Source organism: Camelus dromedarius, chromosome 33, assembly GCF_036321535.1.
Source record: "Camelus dromedarius isolate mCamDro1 chromosome 33, mCamDro1.pat, whole genome shotgun sequence".
NCBI lineage: Eukaryota > Metazoa > Chordata > Mammalia > Artiodactyla > Camelidae > Camelus > Camelus dromedarius.
In genome coordinates, this window is record NC_087468.1 from 12,324,040 (window position 1) to 12,348,893 (window position 24,854).

At 51.2% G+C, this 24,854-nt stretch overlaps 1 protein-coding gene across 6 annotated transcripts in view; it reads left to right on the plus strand.

Annotated features, from left to right (window-relative positions):
• Positions 1–12,406, plus strand: part of BCL2L11 (BCL2 like 11) — a 42,141-nt gene extending 29,735 nt beyond the window's left edge. For all 6 annotated transcript variants that reach the window (XR_004133146.2, XM_010984778.3, XM_031441234.2 and 3 more), the window contains one exon: positions 8,009–12,406. Coding sequence is in view for 5 of the 6 variants with exons in the window: in XM_010984778.3 (XP_010983080.1) it covers positions 8,009–8,107 (99 nt within the window). In the remaining variant the exon portion in view is untranslated. The remainder of the gene's footprint in view (positions 1–8,008) is intronic.
• Positions 12,407–24,854: the final 12,448 nt, after the last annotated feature.

Sequence of the window (24,854 nt, forward strand, 5' to 3'; positions counted from 1 at the left end):
TTCTGTGATAGAACCGCAGCGTTAATTATCAAGGTCAGGAAATTAAGTGTCACAGTACTGTTGTGTCACCTGTGGGCCTTATTCAGACTTTGCCAGCTGTCCCAACGGTGTGACATTGTGTCAGGAGGCACCGGGTGTCCGTTTGTCCCGTTCGCAGGACTCTGATCAGAGGTGGTGTCCTCCAGTACGAAGTCAGTGCTTCTCCACTTGTGATGGAAGGAAGGTGTGTGTAAACGAGGAAGAACTTTCCTTTCTCCCCTACATGTTTATTTCATTCATCAGCTGAAGTTCGTGGGCCCCTCTTTAGTTCAAAAGGTTATGATGTGTTGCTCTCAGAACTTAATTTGTTGCTCAGATTGTCACAGATTTGGCCAGGGGCAGCCATCCGGTGCATCTCCACCATGTCCTTAGGCATTAAAGTGCCCGAGCAGCCCAGGCACCCGCAGAGCGTGCTGTGGGACAAAACCCAAGGGGACAGAGAGGCGATGGAGCTGTGCGGTTTGTTGCTGGATGACCTGCAGCCTCATAGTGTCCTGACTGCCACAGCTCCCCATGTCCAGCTCTGTGAGACCCCAGGGAGGGAGGGCGGGGACCCAGGGACGTCGTGGGCCTGCGGGGACCCAGGGACGTCGTGGGCCTGCGGGGAAGCTGTGTCCTCTCTGGGGCCTTAGGAAGAAGGCAGGCGAGCAGCTGGCAGGGAGACTCAGTGCAGTGTGGTCGTGTTTGTTTCAGCAGCCCGCTCCTGGCAGCCTCCTCTTCCCTGCAGGTGGGAGCATCCACACTGACAGCCAGCTTCCCTTTGGTTCTTGAGAGCCTCTGCTAGTTCCCTTCACAAGTCAGAAGTCACGTGAGTGCCAGCCCAAGTCCCCGGTCCATCTGCTGCAGGGACTGCCGGCACGGGTGGGGCCTGGTCCCCTGCAGGCCGGGGGTGCTCTGTGCTCGGCCGGTTCTCGGGGGTGATGTCCGCGTGGATGGGATTCTTGACCCAGGTGGGGGTTGCAGTCTGAGGTGTGGAGAGGGTGCTGGGCCCTCCAAAACGTAAAAACACCTGCTCTTCCCTGAATGTGCCCCGACCCCTAACACCGAGACTGGGATTGTTCACCTTCTTTGCTTTGCCCTCAGGTTGCCTGGCCTGAGTCGCTGCACAGACTGCTGATGGGTACCTGTGACCCGGGGGCGTCTTGGTGGTGGGCTGCAGTGGGAACAGCACACGGTGCTAACAGGCTCTAGATGGGCCGAGAAGTGGATGTAAAACCCTTTCATTGTCTGATCGCGAGGAACACTGTATCTTTTGTTCACACTGCCTGTTTCCTACTTCTGCCCTGGGCGGGCATGTGCAGACATGAATTGACCAAACTACACGTAGTGGAGCGAAGTGCAGCATTCAGCCAGACAAAATAAGAAAGGGTGGCTAGCTCGTGGGCCGGTTTTGAGGGAAACAACAGTTTAGTTGGAGTGTCAGCACGTTAGCATTTGAATATACTGTTGACCTTTGAACATCAAAGGGGCTGCAGTCAAAAATCTGAGTACTGCTCTCTCTGCTTCAAAACCAAGGGATTGATAAATGACTCACCCAAGGGCAGGAAGCTGAAACAGTGTGGGGACTGTGGGCTCAGACCTTGAATCCTGACTCGGTCCGTTCACCTTCCGGAGCCCCATTTTCAGTCAGATGGTTAAACCAAAGTATATAGAGATGAAAATGCTGTGCTGGCTCGTCGCTGTCACTCTCTCTTCTCTCACGTTGAGCTGTTAATTGAAGTATTTCTCAACTGGTCTTCAGTGTTTAGAAAGAGAGGTGCCAAGAACTGTGTTCACCTGTCTGCTCGGTGCCCACTGTTTAGAGGAAGTGTGCGTCGGACCCCTGGCGCTCTGTGTCTGTCTGGGTTACGCAGATGTGAGACGAGGCTGAGGCACTGGTGTGTGTGTGAATGGCTGGGTGGGCACCGAGCTGGATGTGGTTGTGTGTTCCCGCTGCCCGCGAGGGCGCCGTCAGGCCGTGGCAGGTGGGCGCACCTGCACGGCTGCCTGGCTCTTGGGGGACCGTCAGCCAGTAACACATAACCATTTGGAGACGCAGGTGCCTGGAGGGGGACTTCAGAGAGGTCTAACCAGGGTTTTTTTTTAATCTCTTGAGGAGGAAATGAAGATGCACATGAAGCTTGCCCTCCTGCAGACGCACAGAAATAATAAGCCTGTCACGCCGTCCTCCGCTAGAGCTGTCCCAGCTGAGCCCAAGCGGAGAGGTCTGAGTTGTGGTTAAAGTGCTTACGTCTCATTAGCATTTTTCTGAGGCTGGGGCATTTCAGAACAGTGTGTTCTTGCTCTGAGTCTAACGTTGTGGCCAGTGATGCCTCGTGCAAGAGATGGAAGGGCCATTTCTGGCTTCTCCGTGCTTGGCCCTAGCACAGCGTCACATCTTCCAGGTCATGGGCCTGGGGGCCGGTGACTTAGAGAGCCCCTGGGGAGGCGGGCATGTTGTACCGAGAAAGTCCAGCGCGTGCCAGGCCTGACCCAAGGTCAGTGGGAGAGAGATTACTTGTCCTACCAAAAGCCTTAATTGTTTCCTTGAAATGATGCGTCAAAAATAGAGTGGGATTCGTGCACATGGAGTCCCTGTGCCGTTTGAGGAGCGGTACCAGAGCAGTGGGAGTCAGGCGAGGGCCCTGGGAGTGAGGGGAGCGCTCACTCCTGGCGCTTGGGGCAGGGGGAGGGAGACACCACATCCGGCCTGCAGCTGAGGGGCTCCCCTGGTGCCCTTTCTACAGCTGTGTTGACATCAAAGCGTGTTAGGCACCAGCTATGCAAATGACCGTGTTGCCTTGGTGATAAATAGAAAGTGAACTTGGTCTTTGGGCAGCACTGTGGCTGCTTGGTGTGACACCTGAGCGCAGCCGTGGAGACGGACCCGCACCAGAATCTGAGCCGAGATGCCGCTTGGCTGCGGTTCCTGGTCTCCCGGTGGAGAGAGACCAGGACTCCTCAGAGCCCTCCACGTGGGGTCATCGCACCCTGGCCTGCGCCTCTCTGACCTGTGTCTCACCTGCTTGTCATGCAGAATAACGTCTAGATTGATGGGTTAGGAATGGCTCGAGGTGGTCTTCCATTGATCAGATCATTGGGACCCTCTGTCCCCTGTGATTATGGCAGTGCTCAGCACTGTTCTGGAAGATGATGTGACAGCACCTCGGGGGCGGGGGGGACCCCCGTCCAGACAGATGGTGTGTCCTCACTTGCCCAAACTAGAACAGAGGTTTTCTCTTTGTGAGTGTCCTTCCTGGTCTCAGGAGTCCAGAATGCAGTCTCCTGTAACAGGTTCCCACTTAAAGATAAGTCTACATTAAAAAAAAAAAAGTTTAGGACATCTTAGGCATCCTATGTTGAAATTCTCTAAGAAACAAGTTTTTGAATAAGTTTAAAAAGTTGCTCCGAGTCTCAGAGTTCTGTAGGTATATTTGCTTTTTGGTTTGTCTCCTAGAATTTGGTACTGAGCTCTTTTTGATAAGACGATGGAAATAGTGTCGCTTGTTACCTTGACCGCCAGGGAACTCTAACCTAAAGTGTGGCTGTGTTGCAGCAAATCTGAGCCCTAGTTCCCAGGGTAAGTCTTGTCTTTATTAATGTTATCTGTGATTTCTCTTTCTTGTCCTTTATTTTTATTGCACTGCGCACATCTGTGGTTTTTCTGGTAAGCCCCCTTGAGTAATGCTGAGTGTATGTGTGTGTTGTCCTTACTGAGTCATTCAGCCCAGTGAGGTTTGGCCCTGCCTTTGGAGCATGGATGGGCCAGCTTGTGTTCTGTGCTGCCCTGAAGTCTGAGCTGAGCTGTTAGAATCACTTGGTGGTTCCTGATCCTCACTCTGCAAACTCGGTCTATGAAACTGCAGGAAAGCTACACTGGCCAGGGGTTGTGAAGACTGAAAGGCACGTGCCAAGTTGTCTCAGTTAGCGGTGGCAGTGGGTGGGTCTTCTCGTCCGCAAGCTTGGGCGCATGGAGTCTGAAGGCCTCGTGTATCTTGTGCACTTTCCAGAGGCTGGGCTCATCTCCGTCTGCAGGAGAGTGAAGCCAGATCAAAGATGCCCTCCGCAGGTGAGCCAGGGTCAACCTGACCCATTCCCTAGGGCAGCCTGGGGTCGAGGCCTTTTTTGTATCACACGCCTGCTTCCCTGGATGGGGCAAGAGTGTGTTTTGCTGTGATTATTTTGGCATTAAAATGTAGTTAAGTTCTCTGATACCTGGTTTGGTGGTCTCAGGTGTAGCTTGAAGATGGTCCCAGCACTAAAACCGTGGTGGCGGCTGGTGCTGAGTCTGGTCACCTGCCCTCCTCTCCTGTCCCACCACACGGCACGTGCCGAGGCCCCAGCTCCTCCCTGCGCTCTGTCTTCCTCCCCACATGGGCTGCTCCCCAGCCCTGCTCCCCAGTCTAGGGCGGTCCCTTGGCACAGCTCCCCGCCAGCTGCCACCCAGGTGAGCCCGTGACCTCTGGTGTGGACAGACAGGGAGCTATTTGGGATTCCCTGCTGAACGCTCTTGGCACCGTCTCCAAGGATGTACGTCACATCTTCAAAGGGTACCTAAGTCTGTCCAGGGAAGCCTGGAGCACCTGAATCCCCCACCGCTTACCTTTGCGGGACTCTTGTTGGACGGAACAGTCCTGGAGCTTGGCATTGCTTTTCATTCTGGTTTATTATGAAAAATCAAATACTTGTTCACCATCGAATACGATTTTCCCCGAAGCTTGTTGGCTGCTGCCCCAGTGCAGTGCCCCGGGTCTCTGCCTGCAGCACTCCCCCCCCGCCCGTCCCAGTACCTCTGGCCCTGTGCCTTCCTGCCCTGGCCCCGCTGGCAGATGCTTCTTCCTCTGTCATTTTCTCTACCTCTGTGTCATCCTTATCATATGATTACATTTATTCACACGGCCCTGCCCCTCGCCAGAGCATAAGCTCCATAAAGGAGGTGCTGTCATGTGACTCTGGACAGGAAGGACCCTCCCCATCTTGACTGTGTCTTGGCACAGGCCTCAGACTTCGCTGGAACGTGCGGATGTTTTTCCGCCTGTGAGGTGGGAACTTGCACTTGCCGCCCTCCTGATCCAGAGGCGGGTCGGCAGCAGTGGTTTTCCCCCCGGGCAGTCCTCACTGCGGGCAGCAAGCACTGTGGGCGCCCCATGGGCTGGGCTGGCGCCGTGCCCTTCTGTACGGGGTCCTGGCAATTCTAGGATGCCCGTGAGACCACCTGGGTGCAGACCCAGGCCTCCGAGTCGGGCGTTCCCTGTGATGCAGGCTGGTGTGGGGGCTGCAGGGGTCCCTCACCCAGAGAGCAGCATAGATGGTCAGGGTGGCCATAAAAGGCAGTTGCCCCAAGTAGTATATAGTTCCTGATCCAGACCACGGAGATGAAAATTCTTGACGGGATGGGATCCTCCACTTGGGGTGTGTGTGTCCACACGTGCGCACTGAAAGGTAACTGCGATTCCTAAACTGTCTGTATTCAGTAGCATTTTTAGCTTTTTAATAATCTCTTTACCCAAATGAAACATCGTAATGTATCTTTCCAAAGTGTTCTTAGGACTTACACTAAAAGCGTTAATGCAACTCTGATCCAAGAAGTGTTGTTTTTCACATAAAGGGCGAAGGACCGGGGTTGATGGTTAAGCAGAGAGTATATATTAATGTGCTAGGGCGTCTGTAACCGGGTACCACAGTCGGTGGGTGGGTCTCCAACAGCAGAGACGTGTTTCTGCACAGTCAGTCCTGGGGGCCAGAAGCCCGGATATCACGCTGGCTGGGCCAACATAGTCACCCCCATGTCCCACCGTTAGTCTGCCCACAGCAAGTGCTGCCTGTCCCCCAGTGGCGTGTGAGGTGACGGCCGTCCATCCACGCCAAGCTATCAGCCGCTGCGGCCGGCGGTGCCAGCTGTCACGGGCTTTCTAGGCTGGCACGGCTCTTGGAATTGGTGTTGATGGCTTCCTCCGCTGAATGTCATCCAAAAGCAGTTGTTCGCTGGCTTAGTGGCTTGTGCCCTGTGTCACGCGTGCTGCCTGAGAGGACAGGTATCCCCGTGTCCTCACCAGCCCAGTGGTTCCAGCATCTCATTTGTCAGGGAGTAAGTGTTCCTTTTGCCACATTTTTCCTGCATCCCCTCCACTGCGGCATGTCTTTGACTGAGATGAAAAGCAAAGCTCTAAAAAACTCAGACTCCTTCCTCGTATCACACCTGCTGTCCTCCGATGGTGTGCGAAAGGCTTCTCCTCTCAGCCTCTGCCAGTTCTGGAATGTAAAATTGGCTGAGTGTCAGCAGTAGGGGTCTGTCCGTAATGTGTGACCTGATCCCCTCGTGGTGTCGTCTTGACCACAGTCTCTGGTCCTCCCGAGGCCAGCAGTGACAACCGGCTGGCTTGAGATTTCCCACCTCGAAGTGATGGTTCAGCCCAGCCCTGCATATACTTTCTTCATTTCAGTAAGTCGTGGTTTTATTTTGAATCAGCCTCTTTCAACCTGTTAATATTAGTCTCTCAACTAAAATTAACCTTCCCCTATATTATTCTCACCCAAAAGAAGCAAAGTAATTTTGAAAGTTAAATCAAAACAAAGCAATCTCGTGTGTCAGGCTGATAAAAATCACAGACTGTGGTTACAGAGCGCCTCTGCGCCTCTGCAGGAATCGCTTACAGAAAACTGATTTCCTCCAGTCTGGTTCTGGAAGGAGCCGGGGAAGTGCTCCGGCCTTATCGCAGCTCCATCCTGTCCACGGAGCCCGGGAGGGCTGTGTAAACAAACAGTGAGCCCCGTGCACAGCTGGTGTCTGTGAGCTGTGGGCGGTGTTTGGGTCTGAGCAGGGGCTGCCTGTCCTGAGCCTGACTCAGGGCCAGTGGTTCGGTGGGTGGTGTGCTTGGAAGCCACCCCCATCCCAGGGCCCACCGGAGTGAGAAGGGGGTGGCCTGGGGATCTCAGACCCAAACGGTGAACCAGGTTGTAACTCCTGACGTGGAGGGAGGCGTGTTCTGCTCCCAGCTTTGGCTGCTCAGAACTTACACCTTGCACTTACCAGCAAGATGGATTAGAACTTGAAGGTGGGCACACGCTTGAGACCCCACCCCTGAGACCTTAAAATAACCTGGTCTTTTCCTCTGGAACAGGTTCCCAGCTTGTCCTAAACCTCTGGTGGTCACTGATACACAGGCCTTTGTTACTTCTCATCGCTCTTTGCTCCCCACTCCAGGGTGGTGGGGGGTTCGGGGGTTGACTCCGCCCGCGTCTCTGACCGTGGGCGCAGCGCTGGGCCAGCAGCGTCTACCCAGCGGGGCTGGCGGGGCTGATGGCAGAGGCACGGCGGCGCATCAGTGCACCACTTTATTTAGCTTCTTAGGGCAAATTACCCCAAATCACTGGTCTCTCAAGTAAATAACAGCCACCCTTAAATTCACCCTTGAGAGAGTCTGGAACATATTTGAATGTCAGTAACTTGGACAGTAAGATAGTTACTTTGCATCCTTCGGCGTCTCCTCCTTTCTGTCGGCTCTACCCTTGCCTCTCCGCACCGGACCCCAACTCCTGGACTTGGGGTGGCTTTCCTCCAGCACCTGCGGGGAGGTGGCGGAGATCCCTTCTCCAGGGGTTGATGCGTCTGCTGGTCAAGGCGGCTGTGGCTGGGGACAGCACTACCTGCAGACAGAACATGTGGTTTTTAGAGGGGTAAACAGACTCGGGGATTCTCTTTGAGTTTTATACAATCTTTTGGTCACTTTCCTTTTTCTTTTTAGAAGAAAATCACTTGTTGCGCCTGCTTTCTGCATGGGGATGTCTTCCTGTTTGGGGAACATGAGAAGGACTCCCCTTCAGGTCTTGGGTTAGAGCTGGCCCTTGGGTGCCCTTTAAGGGGTGCCTTCATAGCAGTTAAGATGAGATGGGTGGGTTCCCTTAAATATGGGCGTCCGTCCCCCTGCCTCCCTCTCCTGCGAAAGAAGTCAGGGCTGGAAGGTAAGAAGCTTTCCTTTTGTTGTTTCAGGTCTTCCTGAATAATTATGAGGCAGCCGGAGCGCACCCGCAAATGGTTCTCTTACGCCTGTTACGATACATCGTCCGTCTGGTGTGGAGGATGCAGTGACGACGGGCTCCTCGTGGACCCGGGACGTGTGCAGACATTTCGCTTGTTCAGACCGACAGGCCAGCGCCAGGGTCTCTCGGGACCAGTGCTGTGCAGCCCGCGGCTCTTTGCTGGAGGGGTGGGTGGGGAGCCACCGGCGAGTCCCCGCACCTGCACGTGGACCTGACCTTGTCTGTTCACCACCACGCGGCAGGCAGCATTTCTGATGAAACCTTGTTGTGAATGTAAATGAGGGAAGGTTCTCTTTTTAAACAATGTACAAATCATGGTTCTCTGGAGCAGGATTTTATGCAAGAATGGTGTTTACATGTGGTGTGTCGTCCCCCCCCCACCTTCTTTGATAAGAACAGGTTTTTCAAAAAGGAAATGGAAACTTTTTAACCAACTTGTGAGTGATTTTTGTACTAAAATTTTAAGAACCTTTTGCCTACTCTCAGAGGATTGTGTAAACTCTGCAGTGGAAACTGAGCCAGCTAATTTATGAAGCTGCCTTAGTTTATTTTTAGACGTCACTGTACAGCATTTTTAACCGGGAGAGGTGTGAGGTGGCCCCTCCCTTCCCTGCCATTGCCCCTTGGACCTTTTTTTTTCTTTAAATCATTATTAATACCAAAAAAAGTTCTTACGAAATGGAACTGGTTAAAGGGGCAGAGGGGTCTCTTGTCAGCCTGTATTGATGCGCCACTCCCGTTTTGTAAATATTTACTTACCTCCTCAAATTCATTTGCCTCTGTGGCAAAATTCCAGAGTCTTGTGTTTTTCCTTACGTCCTTTCGTGATGCTCCTTCAGCCTGTCGGGACGGTGACACACATGTTTGGCCCAGTGTATTTTCGTGAGAAAAAGTAATTGGGTCAGAACACGAGTTAGCATCCGCCTGTATCAGACGCAGCTCGGTTCGGCCGTTGGTAGCTTACTCACTGGGAAGGGCTTGGTGACGGTTTTCGTTTGGTTTTGATGGGCTTGTCATTGAGCAGTGTTCTAAAGAGGTCGTTGCAGTCATAACACAAAGCATTACGCCCCCTCTCTCTTGGCTTTTCTGGACGCCCGCTTTCCCATTGTCCCTGGAGGTACGTACGCTCAGCATAAGGTCCCAGGGGCTTGACATGCCCACCTGCAGCCGAGTTCAGCCGCAGGTGTCTTAAGCCCCAGCCTTCGTGGGAACTGGCTGCAGGCGGGGCTTCAGACAGCTGTTTCCTGGCTCTTCGTCCAGCTCAGAGTTCATCTGGCCTCTGATGGCACGCTCTTGGTTCCCACTCTCCTAAACCCACTTTGAAATGCAGACTTCATTCTGCTCTCAGCAAGTCCATGAGAAAACCCCCATCGGGCTCAAGTCTGAAATGGCCCCTCGGCCTTCTTTCTGCCTGATGTGTGGGTCACCTGTGCCGTTTCTCCTGAGAGAGCTGGATTTTATCAGGCCCCCTTCGTGCAACCATTTCTGCTGCGTGTGCCCTTGCCCCAGGCCTGCGGTGACGAAGGCAGTGAATGGAAGCCCACAAGCTGGCCGGTCTTTTCAAAGGCAGTTAAACAACTGGGGAGACCCAAGAAAGACAGGTTAGGGAGCACTGCAAAAGGAGAGGTGGGGACGACTCTGAACCCTTACAGTTTTTGAAACTTCTGATCATTTCATAGCTTTTTAAAAGAAAACGTGACTTTTCAAATGAGTCAGCAGTGCCAACAACGATTGTATGTGCTTGTGGCCCACTGAGGACCAGTGTTTTCCCGTCATAGGTTGGAAAATTCCATTCGTTTTTCTATTTTCATAATTTTGTACAAATATATATATATATATATATATTGCATATACACTCTTCCTTAGATAGAGATATTTGACTCCAAATAGTCTTCCTTTTTAAAAAAAATTTCTTTTCCCTCCATATCTTCTTGGGGTCTTGAATCGTTTTACAGCTGTGTTGAGTCTCAGCTTGTGCCCTTGACATCTCTGGAACCCCCTCTGGGGTCCTGGAGTCCACGCGGCTGTAAGCCGTGGACCTGCTGGACACACACACCAAAGACGTATTTGGTTCTGGGCCCCGCCCCTCCCAGGATCTCCGGACTCACGTGCCAGTCTCTGGGACTGGAGCACTTTACTCTTGTTTCTTCAGTCCTGGTGCCCCGGGGGCTGAGCCCTCGCTCACCCACGGGCAGGTTTACCTCGGGCCGGGCGGCCTCCAGGCTCCCGTGGAAGCAGCTCGTGAGGAAATAAGAGATTCTATGAATTGTACAAGTATTAAGAGATGTTGCCCCAGGACTTAAGAGAGATGACTGGATGTCTCTGTACTGTATGTGTCTGTCTATTAAGATGCCTCCCTGCAGAAAGTATACCCACTGTGGGTATATCTTTAACTTCATATTTTTTATTTCTTTTACTTTTTGTAGGGAAAAAAAAACAAAAAAAACTCGATCCCTTTTTGAAAACTTAATGCGGGTTTTGTGCCTTGACCACCTCGTCTCGTGGGAGGTTTGTAGAAAGTGTCCTGTGATGTATCACAGAAATGCAATAAACACACACAAAATTAACTTCATTAGTGCATCTTCAAATTACCTGGACTCCTACCTAGAAATGAGTTTATGAATTTTGGCGGGGGGCGGGGGGCAGATTGTGGAGAAGCCAGGTAAAAATCTCTTCTGATTAAGAAAAGAAAAGAAAAAAAAAAGTACACAGTAGACTACACTTTCTCCTGTTTCCCCATCTTAATATTGTATATATTTTGACTATTTATTAGATTAGGAAGTCATATTTTACTTATCAACTGAGCCAAATGTCTGTGTGCAATTATTGTGTTTCCTTTTACCTTTCTTGTAAAATTTTGTACAGCATAAATGAGTAAAAAACAAAAAAATCACTGTTTCTACTAAACTTTTTCAGAATTGAGGATTGTAAATATTGTAGATTCTTTTTCTGTGTAATGTGTCCTACTGTTTCATCATGCTGTAACTTGTAGAAATGTTGTATATTTATTTCTGGCTAATTTAATGTCTTATGTTCTTTAAAGTGTTGACCTCCCTTCCCCCTGCCCCCTGCTGTCCCATTAATGGCTTGAACTCTGAGGTGGTGACTGGTCAGCTCCCAACAGGCCACGTGGTCGTCTCGGGGTCGCCCTCCAGCTTTGGTTCCTGGTATTCCTGGTCAGATGGGTTTAAATTCTCGGGGTCCTAATGATGCAGTTTGTGTTAAGACGCCAGGCTATAAAATTCTACTCTAGAACTCTCCAGTGGCTTTCTTTTGTTCCAAAACAGCTAACTTCTTGTGGAAGCAAATGCTGTTAGCTCCAGGCCGTATCTTAAAACAACAACAAAAAAAGTCGGCTGTTGAAGATTTTCCCATTGAAAACTTATCCCTGACAAGGCAGCGTTCAGAGGAAAGGAAATGTCCTCTTCTAGAGGTGATGCCATGAGGTTGTCGAGGGCAAGCATCAGGCAGGACGGAGGGACAGGTGGGACAGTTGCCCCTGCTTCCAGAGCAACTTCAGGACCACCTCCCACTACTAACCTTGTCAGCAACTGGTGAGTAGCTGAGTCCCCCCACCCCTGGCCCGCTCTGTGGCTCTGTGCTTTGAGGTGTGGAGTGAACTGTGTGTCTTCAGGAACTAATTGTACAGTGTCCCCCCCCCACCCAGCCCTGAACCATTGGTCCCTGCATTTTGATCCACCTGCTTCTTCAGGGTGATGCCTTGTTTCTGCTTCTCCAAAGCCTTCAAGAGAGGTTGGGGGCCCCACTGGACTGGGTGTTAAAATGTGAAAGCTCGTGGAAGCTTTAAAGAGACTTCCTAGCGGTTCTGTGTCGATGATGGCTGTGTCATCCCTGCTGATTTAGCCTGGTGCCTGTGTGTGTCCACCTTGTGCACACGTATGTGCAGGGATGCGTCCACACGTGTCGCTAAACCAGCTGGGGTAACGCCTGTCCTGCTCCAAACGGTATTGTGTGTAAGAAGCTCCCAGCTAAGTAACTTGACTACTTTGATTTGGGAATTTCAGACTTTAGAAGCTCTCTTAAGTTCTACATCCAGGTTCTTGACCACTAGTTACTGTATCAGAACTCATCAGGTACACGTTTATAAATAGCACTGATCTGTCTGTATACTGACTCATCACTAACTTGTTCCCTAGGACCCAGCGTATGTAGCATTTGTATTGCAATTTCCCTGGCTTCCTTGTGTTTTGCACTGATGAATTTTGACAGGGTAAATTGCCACTTTACTTGTGCAATACTGCTGTAAATAACTGCAAATTTTTTTTTTTAAGAAACGCAATCTTTTATGTTCTTAATGAATTTTATATGAATAAAACTTTCAACTAGTGTTGGTGAGCTGTTTGATTTGTTTCACAGAATGGTGTAGAAACAGCCGAAGGCATATGGATGCATTACACACCCACACTCTGCCTTTATCGGTCATGGACTGTCTTAACCTACATGCAGGTTTCGTGAATTCTCGCTTGAAGGCAGTTCTGTGTAGTAGACTTAAAAGCAAACCACTCTTTAAAGTTTTGAAGTGGCTGGCGAGAGCGACTGCAGAGTCTTCTGCCCACGTAGTCAGGTATGACTCAGCACCTGGTTGGGGGGGTGTGGATATTGGGTGACAGATCTGAACTGTATTGATTAGTGATTATAGCAGACACGCTGTCATCTCGCCTCGTTTCATAGGTGGAAGAAAATCCAAAAGATGGAAGCCTGGTTAGACTGGTAGAAAGGGCTTATCTCTAGTGCCTGCTCAAAGCCAGGAGTCACCAACAGGTGCCTGGACCCGTGTGCGAACTGGTCACGGCCGCCCTCTGAAGGGGCCCCGTGCTGTACGGTGGGTGTGAACTGGCTTAGGGGATGGTGGGGAGAAATTAAAGCCCGATTTGGGGATACAGGTTCTAAAATCCTAAATAAATGACCTAATTTGCCACTTTCACTCTGAAATAAGTGCTGGGAAAGTTAGACTGGCTGAGCTTTGTTTTAAACTGGTAATAGGATAATGCTTTTCATTTTATTCCGGTGAGTAACCCATGTGTGTGTATATATACATTTCTTCATTTCAACTCAAGTGGCTGTGCTGGCTTCTATCTGCAATCCTGTTTCCTCAGCAAGGTAGGAGTTTGAATTTTTCCAGCCTATTTTCTCTGCAGTGTGTGTGTGTGTGATTGCTGCATCCTCCATGCCGCCCAGCGCTGCCTGGCTCGCTCCTCGCTCGCAGTCGGAGAGCTGCTGGTGGTGGTTCCAGGAGGTGGGACAAACTGGCCGATGCTGCCAAACCGGCTGCTTGCTCGTTTCACACAATCCCCCGCTATCCTCCTGCCAAGCGTTTGCACGATGATACCAGCCTGGCGGGTGCGAGCCGTGGTGTTGGCTTGAATTCAGATTTTCCATTTCCGAGTAGGATGATCCTTTCAGACATTGTTGGCATCTGCCTCTTTCTAAAGGCCTTTGCTTATTTTCAGTTGGGTTTTTTATTTTTCCTGTTGGTAATTAACTCTGTTCTCGGCAAAAATCTCTCGTGTGTTGGAAATACGTTTCCTTCAGGCTGTTACCTCTTTTCCCCAACTTTGTATTATGAAGATTTTCAGAGGGGAGGGTATAGCTCAAGTGGTAGAGCGCTTGCTTAGCATGCATGGGGCCCTGGGCTCAATCCCCAGTCCCTCCTCTAAAGATAAACCTAATTACCTCCCCCTCCTGACAAAATAAAAATAAAAACAATAACTAAGCAATGCAATAATAAAGTATTTAAAAAAAAGATTTTCAAACGAGATGCCCACTGCTCAGATTCTGCCTTCTACATTTCACTGTACTTCCTTGATCACGCATCTGCCTGTTCATTAATCCGTCTTCCTTTTTGATGCCTTTCAAAGAAAATCGTAGTCATCAGCCACAATTCTCCTACATACTTCAGTATGCTTATCATTAGAGTTAATTAATTTTTTATAAATGTTGTCTTTTGAGGTAAAGTGCATATATAACAACTCTAAGGCATGCATTTGCCAAGTTGACCAAGGATGATGCACCTGTCACCCAAGCCCCTATCAAGATACAGAGCATGACTGTCACTCCAGAAAGTCCCCTCATGCTCCTCAGCCGATCCCTCCCCTCCTGCCTCCAGGGGTGACCTCTGTTCTGATTCGGGGTTTTTCCCCACCGTAAATTAGTTCTTAGTTTCCAGTCTGAATGGGACCACGCAATACGCGGTTCTTTGTGTCTGATTTCTTTTTTGCTCAGCATAATGTTAACCATGATCAGTAATTCCCTTTTTCTTGCCGAGTAGTAGTCTGTTGTATGAACACACCACAGCTTCTTCATTGTCTTATTAGTGAATACCCAAGCGCTACAGTTTGAGCTAGGATGAATCAAGTGTCTGTGAATATTCTTGAACACATTTTTTGTTTTTTTGTGAATGTGTGTTTTATTCCACTGCATGTCTCTTTGAACTGCAGTGGTGTCCTTGGTGTATTTGTCACCATTTTAGAAGCCAGATTTGTCAATCTTACTAAGGTTTTTGTATTCTAAGAGCCCTCTCCTATGGCAAAGCCTTAATATATTTTCTAATATATTATATAATGCTACAGTTTGTTTTCGTTTTTAATCCACCTGAATTTTTTTAATGGTATAGTATGAATCTAACTTAATCCCCCGCCCCCGTAGACAGCCAACACTGTCCTCTTGCGTCCACCTGAGATGGCTCTTTGACATCCACCAAATTCTCATGTATGTGGTTCTGTCTCTCAACTCTTCCCTTTTCCAATGATATTTCTGCTGCTTCATGTACTTTATGCTGATGACCATAGGTTTATAGTATGTTTTGAATTTTTCGTCCTTTTTAAGATTGTCCGCGCCATTCCCTATTTTGTCTTTCATGCGCATTTTGGAATCAGTTGAAGCATCTCGAGAAGTCCTATGGGAGTCTTGTTGGGGATGGCAGTGACTCCATTCATTTAGGGAGTGTTGCCGTTTTCCCAAGATGCTGTCCAAGGTGGGTCCTATTTTTGTCTATTAGGCTTGTTTTTGATGCTGTTAGTGCACGTGACTCTTCTTCCCACATATCCTGCATGTTTCTTGTTGGCTTTTCTCAAGGGGAGGGGGCGAGGGGGAGCATCCAGGGTCCAGCCCACCTACCGCCCGCCTCTCTTATTTCCACCACAATTTCTCTTTGGGTGCCTGCCTCCCCCTGCTGCCTTCTACCTTTGAAACTTTCCCTGCGCCCTGTACGGCCGAGGGCAGGCCATGGGCTAGGCTTGGCCAGTCCAACACTCCTTCCCAGCACTTTGAATCTGGAGCAAGCAAGGCAAGGAGGGGCCGCTGGGAGGGCAGCATCCTTGTGGCTGGTGGGGCAGGTCAGCATTCCTTGCTCCCAGTGTCCACCGCCCAGCCGCCATCACGCAGGTGCCTGGTCTCCCAGCTTCCTGTTTGTTCCTTGAGCTCAGCGCCCGCCCTCCTGTGAGCGCTCTCTGTGCTGGGTTAGCCTGAGTCAGATTCCGCTGCTGGCAGCCTTAAGTGCTGACTCATTCCTCCCTGTCAGGAAGGACTGAGTCAAAGGGTTGTAAGGAGTTCTCTTTCAACAGTATGAATTCCAAAGGTGTGAAGTGATAGGCAGGTGGTTAAAACTCCCCTTTGGGCGAGACCAGAATGGGGCTGTGTGGAGGTGGAAAAGGCCAAGGCCAAGGCCAAGGGGTGTTCTCTTATCTTCTCTAACTTCCATCACAGAGTCTCCTTTTCCTGAAAACTATCTTTCCTGAGGCAAGACCAAGTCCTTAGGATAATTTATTCCAAGGAGAAGATAGATTAGAATACTGAAGGCCCTTGTTTCTAGGCGCGCTGTCCCGTGCACTGCATGCATTTCTGAAAGGGTCCCAAGACGGCAAAATTGTAACTGCTCTGCCTTGTCTCCTTAAAAGATTTGGGGAGACTTAGCTCTGTAGTAACCCCTTATCTACTGACGAAACAAGGTCAAACTTGGGCAACCATTCTCCTCCCCACCAGCAGGATCCGCTCACCTCCGCTCACATGTGGCGCTGGAACCTTTCTCCCCAGACCTGGAGCAGGAGGAGGTTCTGTCCCCAGCGCCTCCCTCGCCCTCAGCATCCTGCCACATCTGCCAGGCAGCCCTGGGGCTCAACATTGCATCTGAGCCTGGAGCCCCAGCGGGGTACAAATGTCCCTTTTGCTGGTCTTCTCCTGGTGCACACCCCTGGGGCACCAGGCAAGGGTAGGACTTGGGGTTCAGGTCATTGAGTTCCCTCTCCACCCCTTTCTCCAGTGAAAGCTGTCAAACAGCAGTCAGGACAGGGCTCCCCGGGGCTCAGGCAGGCCGTCTCCAGAAGCTGCTGTTCTTTTGGAGAGTTGAAGCTGACCCAATTTTCTTTTCTCTTTCAAAAAAAAAAAAATCTGTATGGAGGTACAAGTACCTCCAGTGATGTGTCCACTTTACTTGACAAACTTGACACGTCTGCATCTGAGGATTTATCTTTCTGGTGAAGATGCAGAATCTGTCCAAATTCAACAGCAGTCAGTCCCGCTGCCCAAGGCCCCAGCTGACCCCTGACCTGTCCTCTTGCTCCGGGCGCCCTGGGCCCAGAGTCCTCTCTGTGAAGGCCTGGGGAGAGGCCAGGAATCTGGCTGGGGTCCCCGAAGGGCATTCAGCGACCTCTCAAGGCCCTTCTAGCAGGAAAGGAGTGGCCTGTGGCTCTGCCAGAAACCCTTCCTCATGGTACTCAACCGTGACCTTCATGTCACTATGTCTCCCTTATCTCTGCCGAGAAGGCACAAAAAGCCCTGGATGTGGACAATCTGGCTTATTTTCATAGAAAGTAAATCACTTCTATTACCTTGATTTCTGGACGGTTGGAAGCACAGAGCCAGGTGCCAAGCGTTCTCGGTCATTGAATGACATTTTGAAAAGCGACATAGGGGCTGGAGGGAGGGTGTCGCTCGGTGGTAGAGAGTGTGCTTAGCATGCACGCGGTCCTGGGTTCAATCCCCAGTGCCTCCTCCAAAAAATAAATAAACCTAGCTACCACAAAAAAAAGTAAAGAAAATAATTTTTTAAATAGTATCACTTGTATTAAAAAAAGGAAAAAAGAATATGTATACATACATATATACACACACACACACATACACACATATATATACATAAAGCTACATGGAGAACAAACATTTTTTCTTCAGTTAGCTCCTATGAAATTTCTGTCCCATTTAAGTGTAGGGGAAAGGATTTTACAGTCTGAAAAAAACTTGCATTCATTCATTCATTCATGCATGCACTCATTCAGCAATTGTTTGCTGAACACCTGTTATATACCAGGTACAGTTGATTCCAAGTGCTCAGGACTCAGCAGGAACCAGGCTCCTGAGACCCCGGCACATTCAGTGGGGGTGCAGGGCGTAAGACAAACAGGAGAACAAATGAGCTGACGATGAAAGGTGAAGGAAATAAGGCTAAGTGTGGTGTAACGGGTTTGGGAGTGAAGCTAAAGCCGGGAAGACCTCTGCTCTGAGCACCCAGGATGGGCCAGGAGCTGGGAGAGGAGACCAGACAGAGGGACCAGAGCTGTGGAAATTAGTCTGGTGAAGCTGTGGTGGGAAGGAAATGCCACAGGGAGCGACTGGGGGCTGGGCTGCAGGGCCAAGGGGGCTCCCTTCAAATTCCCCGGGCACGCGAGGCCTTTTGTCACAGAACCAACACAATCTGATATAAACTATTGGAGAAAGCTTCCTCTGAATTCCAGACTTAGGAGGACTAAAGGGACCTGATGACTGACTGGGATGCGTGATCAGGGATATGGCTGGGACACATGGTCAAATCAGAATCAAATATGTAAGTTAAACAATAGTATTGCATCAAGGTAAATTTCCTGGCTGTGACCGCCAAACCACAGTTGTTTACAAGAGTGTCCTTATCCGTAGGAGAAACACGCCGAAGTATTTCGGGGTGAGGGGCATTGCATGTCTGCGATTTACTCTCGGACATTCAGAGAAACATATGCACACGTTGTGTACGTGTGGATTACATCCTGGGGGTGTGGGAAGATAAAGAAATGTGGCAAATGTTTGCACGTGGGGAATCTCGGTGGGGGGGGACAGTAAGGAAATTGTTGACACTATTTTGCAAACTTTTTTGTGAGTCTGCATTTATGTCAAAATAAAAAGTTAAAAACGCAAGGCCCCTCTGGCTGTGCCTGGATGATGCTAGTGAGCAGAAGTGTAGGTACAGGGGAAGGTCAGGAGTCCTCCCTGGAGGCCTGGGACTTGGTCCTGGACCCCGACGGAGGGAGAGATGCTCTGGAGGAGAGGAGACGGGACCTCACAGTGAGGAGGGAGACAGAACAGGCTCCTGACTGGGGACTTCAGCCAGAGCCACTGGTGGGGGTGGTGTTTCCTGAGCAGGGAAACAGGCAGTGGGGGAGGAGTGGGCGGGGGAGTGGAGCTGGGGGGAGGGCTCTCCGAGAGCTCTGTTCTGTTGAGCTGCCAACTCAACTCTGGGCTGGTCCAGAAACAGTGTTATCAGTTCATTTTAAAGGGAAAATGTTGGGGTTTTGGAAAGAAACCCCAGCCAGTTGGACTGTAAACCGCTGGCTGCCTGCAGTAAGGCTGCAGCATGAATATGCAGGCATCGACTTTAATGAAACAGTTTTTGTAAAACACAACCAGAGAAAATGGGGTCTTTAATCACGAGCGAGTGGGGATGGTCCTTGCCACCCCAAAGACCTGTAGGGAGCATTTACTGGACACGGGCTGGATGCTGCGCAGGATGGGGTCGTTGGAGGGAGGTCCTCACCCCGGAGGATGTTAGACCCTCCCAGGGGGCTTCTACAAAATACCCACATCCAGGGTCCACCTCTCCAAATCTCCAGTGGGATTCCAGTGTAGTTTTTAAAGCTCCCTATACGGGTGGTGCAGAGTGGCAGGGTTTGGGAGCATCTCAGGACCCCCACGGATGGCTTCAGAAACCCTGCCGTGGGGCCAATGGCAGCCTCAGTGGGCGTGTGCCTCACCCGGGAGGAGGATGCTCTGGACACCACTCAATACGGTGCTGTCTGTTTGCTTAAATTTCTGTTGTAGTTGCAGGATGTTCGATCCTCGCTTCTGTTTCCCTCTGCCAGTTTGCCCTGGCACAGGCATCCACGCCTCCTGCCAAATTCGGGGTGAGTGGGAGGACAGAGTGGGCTGGAGGGCCCAGGGCCAAGGCCATGGCCCGGGGTAGGCGAGGCTGCCCCAGGCTGTGTGCCAGGGAGAGTCCAGTTATCACCAGGTAGGACGGAGCCGCCTCCTTACAAAGCCAAAGGGCCCGGCGAGGTCAGAGGTGCGAGAAGGAGCAGCTGGCTGGGCTCCACAGGGGTAGGGGTGGAACAGAATTGGCGTGTGGAGCAGGTTATGAACGCAGGTGTGAGTGGCAGGGTGCTGGGTCCCGCTTTCCCCAGCTCGGTGGGTGTGGCCTGTGAGGGCATCTCAGGACTAGGGGAAAGTATCGTGGTCCCCCGAGAAGCCAGGGCGGGAGGACACAGAGCATGCCTGAGAGCCTGCACTGAGGTGTTACGTTTGAATACTTAGAGCGGGAACATGGTCATCTGTGCTGGGAAGACATCACAGCCCACGTTTTCCCCAGTTGGAGCGGGGGCTCTTTAAGGAGATGTCAGCGTGGACTTGCTCGGGGCTATGCAAGGATGCTGTGTCTGCTGTCCCAGAAACCACCCTGCGGGACCCTCCCTGGGCTCAGCCTTGGCTCCTCCAAGTTCCTCCCTGGGCTCCATCCCTGCCCCCCACACGGCCCCAGGGGGCTGCAGGCCTGACTCAGGCTCCTGGTCACCCAGCTCTGAGGCCGGCCTTCTGTCGGTTTGCTTGTAAGTGCTTTTGACCCTGTCAGGGAATTTTAATAACTACACTGAAATTGTGTTTCTCTGGCCTCTGAACCGGGAGGGTCAAGGCAGTACCCCTGGTTCAGCAAGGTCCCCGGGTCCGAGTGCACATTCAACACGCGACCCTGGGATGGGCAGGTGGCAATTAAATGTCTGATTAGGATTCCGTGGCAAATCATCTCATGTTCTTGGCTGCTGACCATAATTTGCCACTTCTTTGCCACTTAAAAAAGAATTGTGAGAACACTGGGCTGATTCAAATCACAGACTTCTTATGAGGCAGGTACAGCCTTGGTAAAACGGTTTTTCTCTAGGACCTCTCCTTTGCTTCATGGTGGCCCCCTTCCTCCTCAGATCCCGGGGCTACTAGGTTCCTGTAAACCCCTTCCTTTAAAAGCTGCTGCCCAGAGCCGTGGTGCTGGCAGGGTTCTGATAAATAAATTCCCCTGGAAGACAGATGACTGATAATGGCTTGAGGAAAGCAGCCTCTTTCAGTTCTGGTGACATGTGCATTTTGGACAATTAAGTTGCTGTCTAAACTTGGTGGCTGGTATGAAACAGAAGGGGGATACGGGCCCTAATTTCTGGCGTCCAGCGATCAGCAAGGCCTAGGTTACCTGCTCCGTGAGAACTAGGTGTCCCTGAGCCCCGTTCCTGCCTCCCCAGCATCACACATAGTAGGCGTGGAGTGACGTAGTTCTTGCTTTAGCAAAAGGGCACGGCTGCCCTAGCACCCTGACAGGTAAAGAGAACACTGAATTGGGTGGGGATAGGAGAGCTTCCCCATCTCCCTCCAGACCCCTGAGAGCCCCCCTCTGTGGGACCGGGTGGTCTGTGGCCTTTTATTTCACACAGATGGGGAGCATCAAGGCAAAAGTTTCTTAAAACTTCCTTCCAGAAGAAATTGGGCTTAAAATCCTTGCCCACCAGACGGCCAGGCAGCCCCAGGACGCCCCAGGACAGTGCATCTCTTATCTGACGGCCGTCTGCAAAGAGGCTCTGGGAGCTGTTCTCCCAGCATCAAAGGGACTGGGCTTTTGGCCATCCCCATGGGTCACGGCCCTGGTGCTGCCTCCACTTGGGTCCAAGCCATGGGACTGACCTGCCTACTGGGGCTCCGAATGTCTAGACAGACGGACAGGCTGGGATGGGAGAGGACACATTTGCTCTCACGGCTGAAACCTGCTGTGTGGCCAGCGTGGATCCGGGGAGGCGGGAGGGGGAAGGGCTGGGCCCACAGGTCAAGTCTACACCTGGGGTCTGAAACAGTGGGAAGGAGCCCTGTGTGGATTAACATACACATTCCCGGGCCTCAAATTCCTTTTTCTAAAAGCATAAACACCCAGGGAGGCAGATGTAAAATCAGAAGGACTTGGGCCTCAGTGAGTTGGGTACGTCCGCTTGTGTAAATAATATCACACTGACTTAAAAATAACCCACGGGCTGGGACAAAACACTTTCATTGTTGTACAACTGGACTAAGATGATATGTTTTCCGTGAAATTACTTGTCAGACTTCACAAATGCGCCTACCTTATGAGGAGCAAGGAAACAGCATTCATAAGATAGAGTCCAAAATTGGGGGGGGGGGTTATTTACGCTCCTTTTTTTTTGTCTGATTCTGAACCCTTTGAAGAACTGAAGGACTATATAAAGTAAGTTGAATGGCTTCTTTCCAAGAAACATCAAATAAAACGCCAGTTTCAGAGAGACAGAATTCTTTACCAGTGTTCCCAAATGCCAAGAACTTTCTTTTTCATGTTTTCTGTGACTGGACATTATTTTCCGTAAGCCGGCCGTGATTTTCAGTTGAAAATATCCACAGGGGCAAGCGGCCCTTGCCCAGAGAGTGGATCTCACGGAGGAATCGTTGTTCCCCAGGACTGAGACGGATGAAATGCTGATCAAGTGCAGAGTCGCGTGTGTGCCTCAGAAGTTGAGCTCTCAGGGGGCCAGCTTTGAAACTGACCAGACATTGACCTGAGGTGATCGGTCAAACAGCGTGGGCCCCTGCTCTTCCTCTGCTGGGCTGTGCCTCGTCCCCACCCCAGCTCCTCCGTGAGTGCGGTTCTCGTTCAAGCAAACAGACGACACGGGGCTTCAAAGAGGGTTGGCCTCTCTGCAGCCTGGGGCCAGCGGAGGAAGGGAAGCCTCCTCAACCACACTGCTCTCAGCAGACCACAGTCTGCGGACACACCGCCCTCTCCTTCTCTGATGTTATCCTGTATGATGCTGGGGGCTGCTCTGGACGGTTGTCCCTGTCATGCCTCACGTGTATGTGTGCATCTGTGCCCGCTGCACATCTGTGACCACTGGGGCACTGTCTCGTGGTGAGGGTGCAATACACTGAGCAAAGCCTGTGCCTAAGAAAATAATAACAGTGCAGAGCAACACAGATACCAAAAGAGAGAGAGACAGAGTGTGTGTGTGTGTGTGTGTGCGCCCAGTGCAGCGGAGGTTGGAAGGGACACCCTGGTATTTACTGGTCACCTTCATTGTACCCGAAACGTTCATGTTCTTTCTTCTTTAATGCCCACATCAGTCTCCAAAGGCAATGATCATCGAGGCCCAGAAACATGAGTATATCCGTCTTCCAGGGTTGCAACAAACTGCCACAAACCTGGTGGCTTCAAGCAACAGAAGTTTACTCATTCATACTTCTAAAGGCCAGAAACCCAAAATCAAGGCTGCGCTCCCTCCAAAGGCTCTAGGGTAGAGTTCCCTCCTTGCCTCTTCTGGCTTCTGGTGCTGCAGGCCCCCCTTGGCTTGTGGCTGCGTCACGCCACTCTCCGCCTCCATCGTCACTTGCCCTTGTCCTCTGTGTGTCCATCTCTGGTTTCTTACAGGGACACCTGTCATTAGGCGTGGGTCCCTCCCAGCTAATCCAGGATGATCTCATCTCAAGATCTTTGACTCAATTACACCTGCAAAAACCCTTTTCCCAAATAAAGTCACATTTATAGGTGCCGGGGGCTAGGACATGGACTTCTCTCTTGGAGGAGGGGTACAATTCAGCCCACACCATGGGGTGACATTGAACAGTTACTGGCACTTAATTTGCCCCAGGCACCGTTTGGTGCTTTATCTGAATTATCTCCGTTAGTCTTCACGATCACTTTAAGAGGCAGGTACAAGTTATTGTCTTCATTCTTACAAGTGAAAATACCAAAGCGCCAAGAGGAGGAATAAATCTCCAGGGGTCATGCATCTAGAAGGTGGCAGCATCTGAGCAGTGGTGCGCAGAGCCTGCTGGGAACCCCCGGCCCCAGCCCGGCGCCCTGAGCTCATGCGTGGCAAAGCCATCGGCTGCACCTCCCTCCCGGTCAGTGCCTTCTGTCCTCATCCTTGGTGACACATCCCATCAGATGGACTGTGCATCACCTGATCCTCACTCCTCTGGCAGCCTCTCTCATGATTCCTCAGGGGCCCCTTCCTTCAGTTATACCCAGACCACTTCATTCCTCTCATCCTCAAATCTGGATTCCAAACACAGGTCCTCATCCTCCCATCCCTGCCACTCAGGTTCCCCCACTGCCCCAGTCCTTCTGTTTCAATGCACTGAGCCCCCACCCCCACCCTGGGCCTCCCTCTTGGCATCTCTTCCCTTCGGGCCCAGTGTCCAGCCTCTGCTCCGGGCTTGCCGTAGGCGCTCCAGTGTGAGTTCCCTCGGTCACTCAGCCTTTCCCATGCAGGTTACAGCCCCTTGGCAAAATCCCAACCCTAATGAACCCTCCCATCCGCTTTCTCCTTGCCTGCACCAGAGCTGTTGACTGTTTTTGGAGATAATCACACAATAGAGTTGGCTGTTTTGCCGTAAATTTGCACTTTCAGTCTGCACACGGCCGTCAGTACTCCAGGCAACCCCACCGTTCTCTCCCCAGTCCCTGTCCCGCTCCCACAGGATGACGTGACTTTCTCCTCTTGGCTCTCACAACTCCTCCTCCGCCCCTGCACTTACCCTCCAGCTCCAAGCTCTCATCTTCCCAGCACCTAACTCACCAACCCACCCAGACCAGCCCCTCTGCTGCCTCTTCCTTCCCAGATGGATGGAGAAAAGTCTCTCTGTGCTCTGGAGTCACCCCTCCAGCTACGTGAGAACCTTGCTTCCTCGGCTGTGCCCTCGCCCTCTTTCACACCCGTCTCCTCCTTTCTCCAGGCAACTTCATCAGCGCACAGACACACCCCTCTGGTCCTCCCACAGCCAGCTCCTCCCCTCAACAGCCGCCTCCTGATTCCTCAATTCTCTTTCCAAGTCCAGCTTCTCCACAGTCAGATGTACACACATGGTCCCCACTCTCTCAACCCCATGCACTCCGTGCCCCCCTGAAACTGACTCTGCTGCCAACGCTCTCCTGACGCCACTCAGTCAAGGTCACCCATGACCCCCATCTTGCCAGGTCCAGCCCCACTCTGGGACTTCATCTTAGTCCTTTGTCACCCCTGACCGCTCTGTCCTCGTGGAAATAAGCTCCTCTGTCGTTCCTACCACAGAACACTCTCCCAGTTTTACTCCTGCCTCACTGGCCAGCCCTTCATGGGGTCCTCCTTTTTCTGGCCTCTGAATGTCGGTCCCCTTTGGACCCTGTTGGGCTCTCTTTCTTCAGTTTCCACACTCATTCTCAGGTGTCGCCAGGCAGTCCCAAGGATTTAAACAGCATTTGTAGACCAATGACCCCAAGTCTACACCCCCAACCCGGACTTCTCCTTTGAGCTTCCTTCAGATTTGCAGACCCCAAGTGCCCACTGACATCTCCATGAGGAGACCTCAGACATGGCAAAGTTAATCCATTCAGACCTGTCCCATCCTTTCCTTAGACTTTCCCATCTCAGTGAACGGCACCCCCTTCCCAGGTTAAGTCCCCCTCTCTTTCTTCTTCACCCATTATTCAACCCATTGCTAAGCCATGTTGATTTACTCTC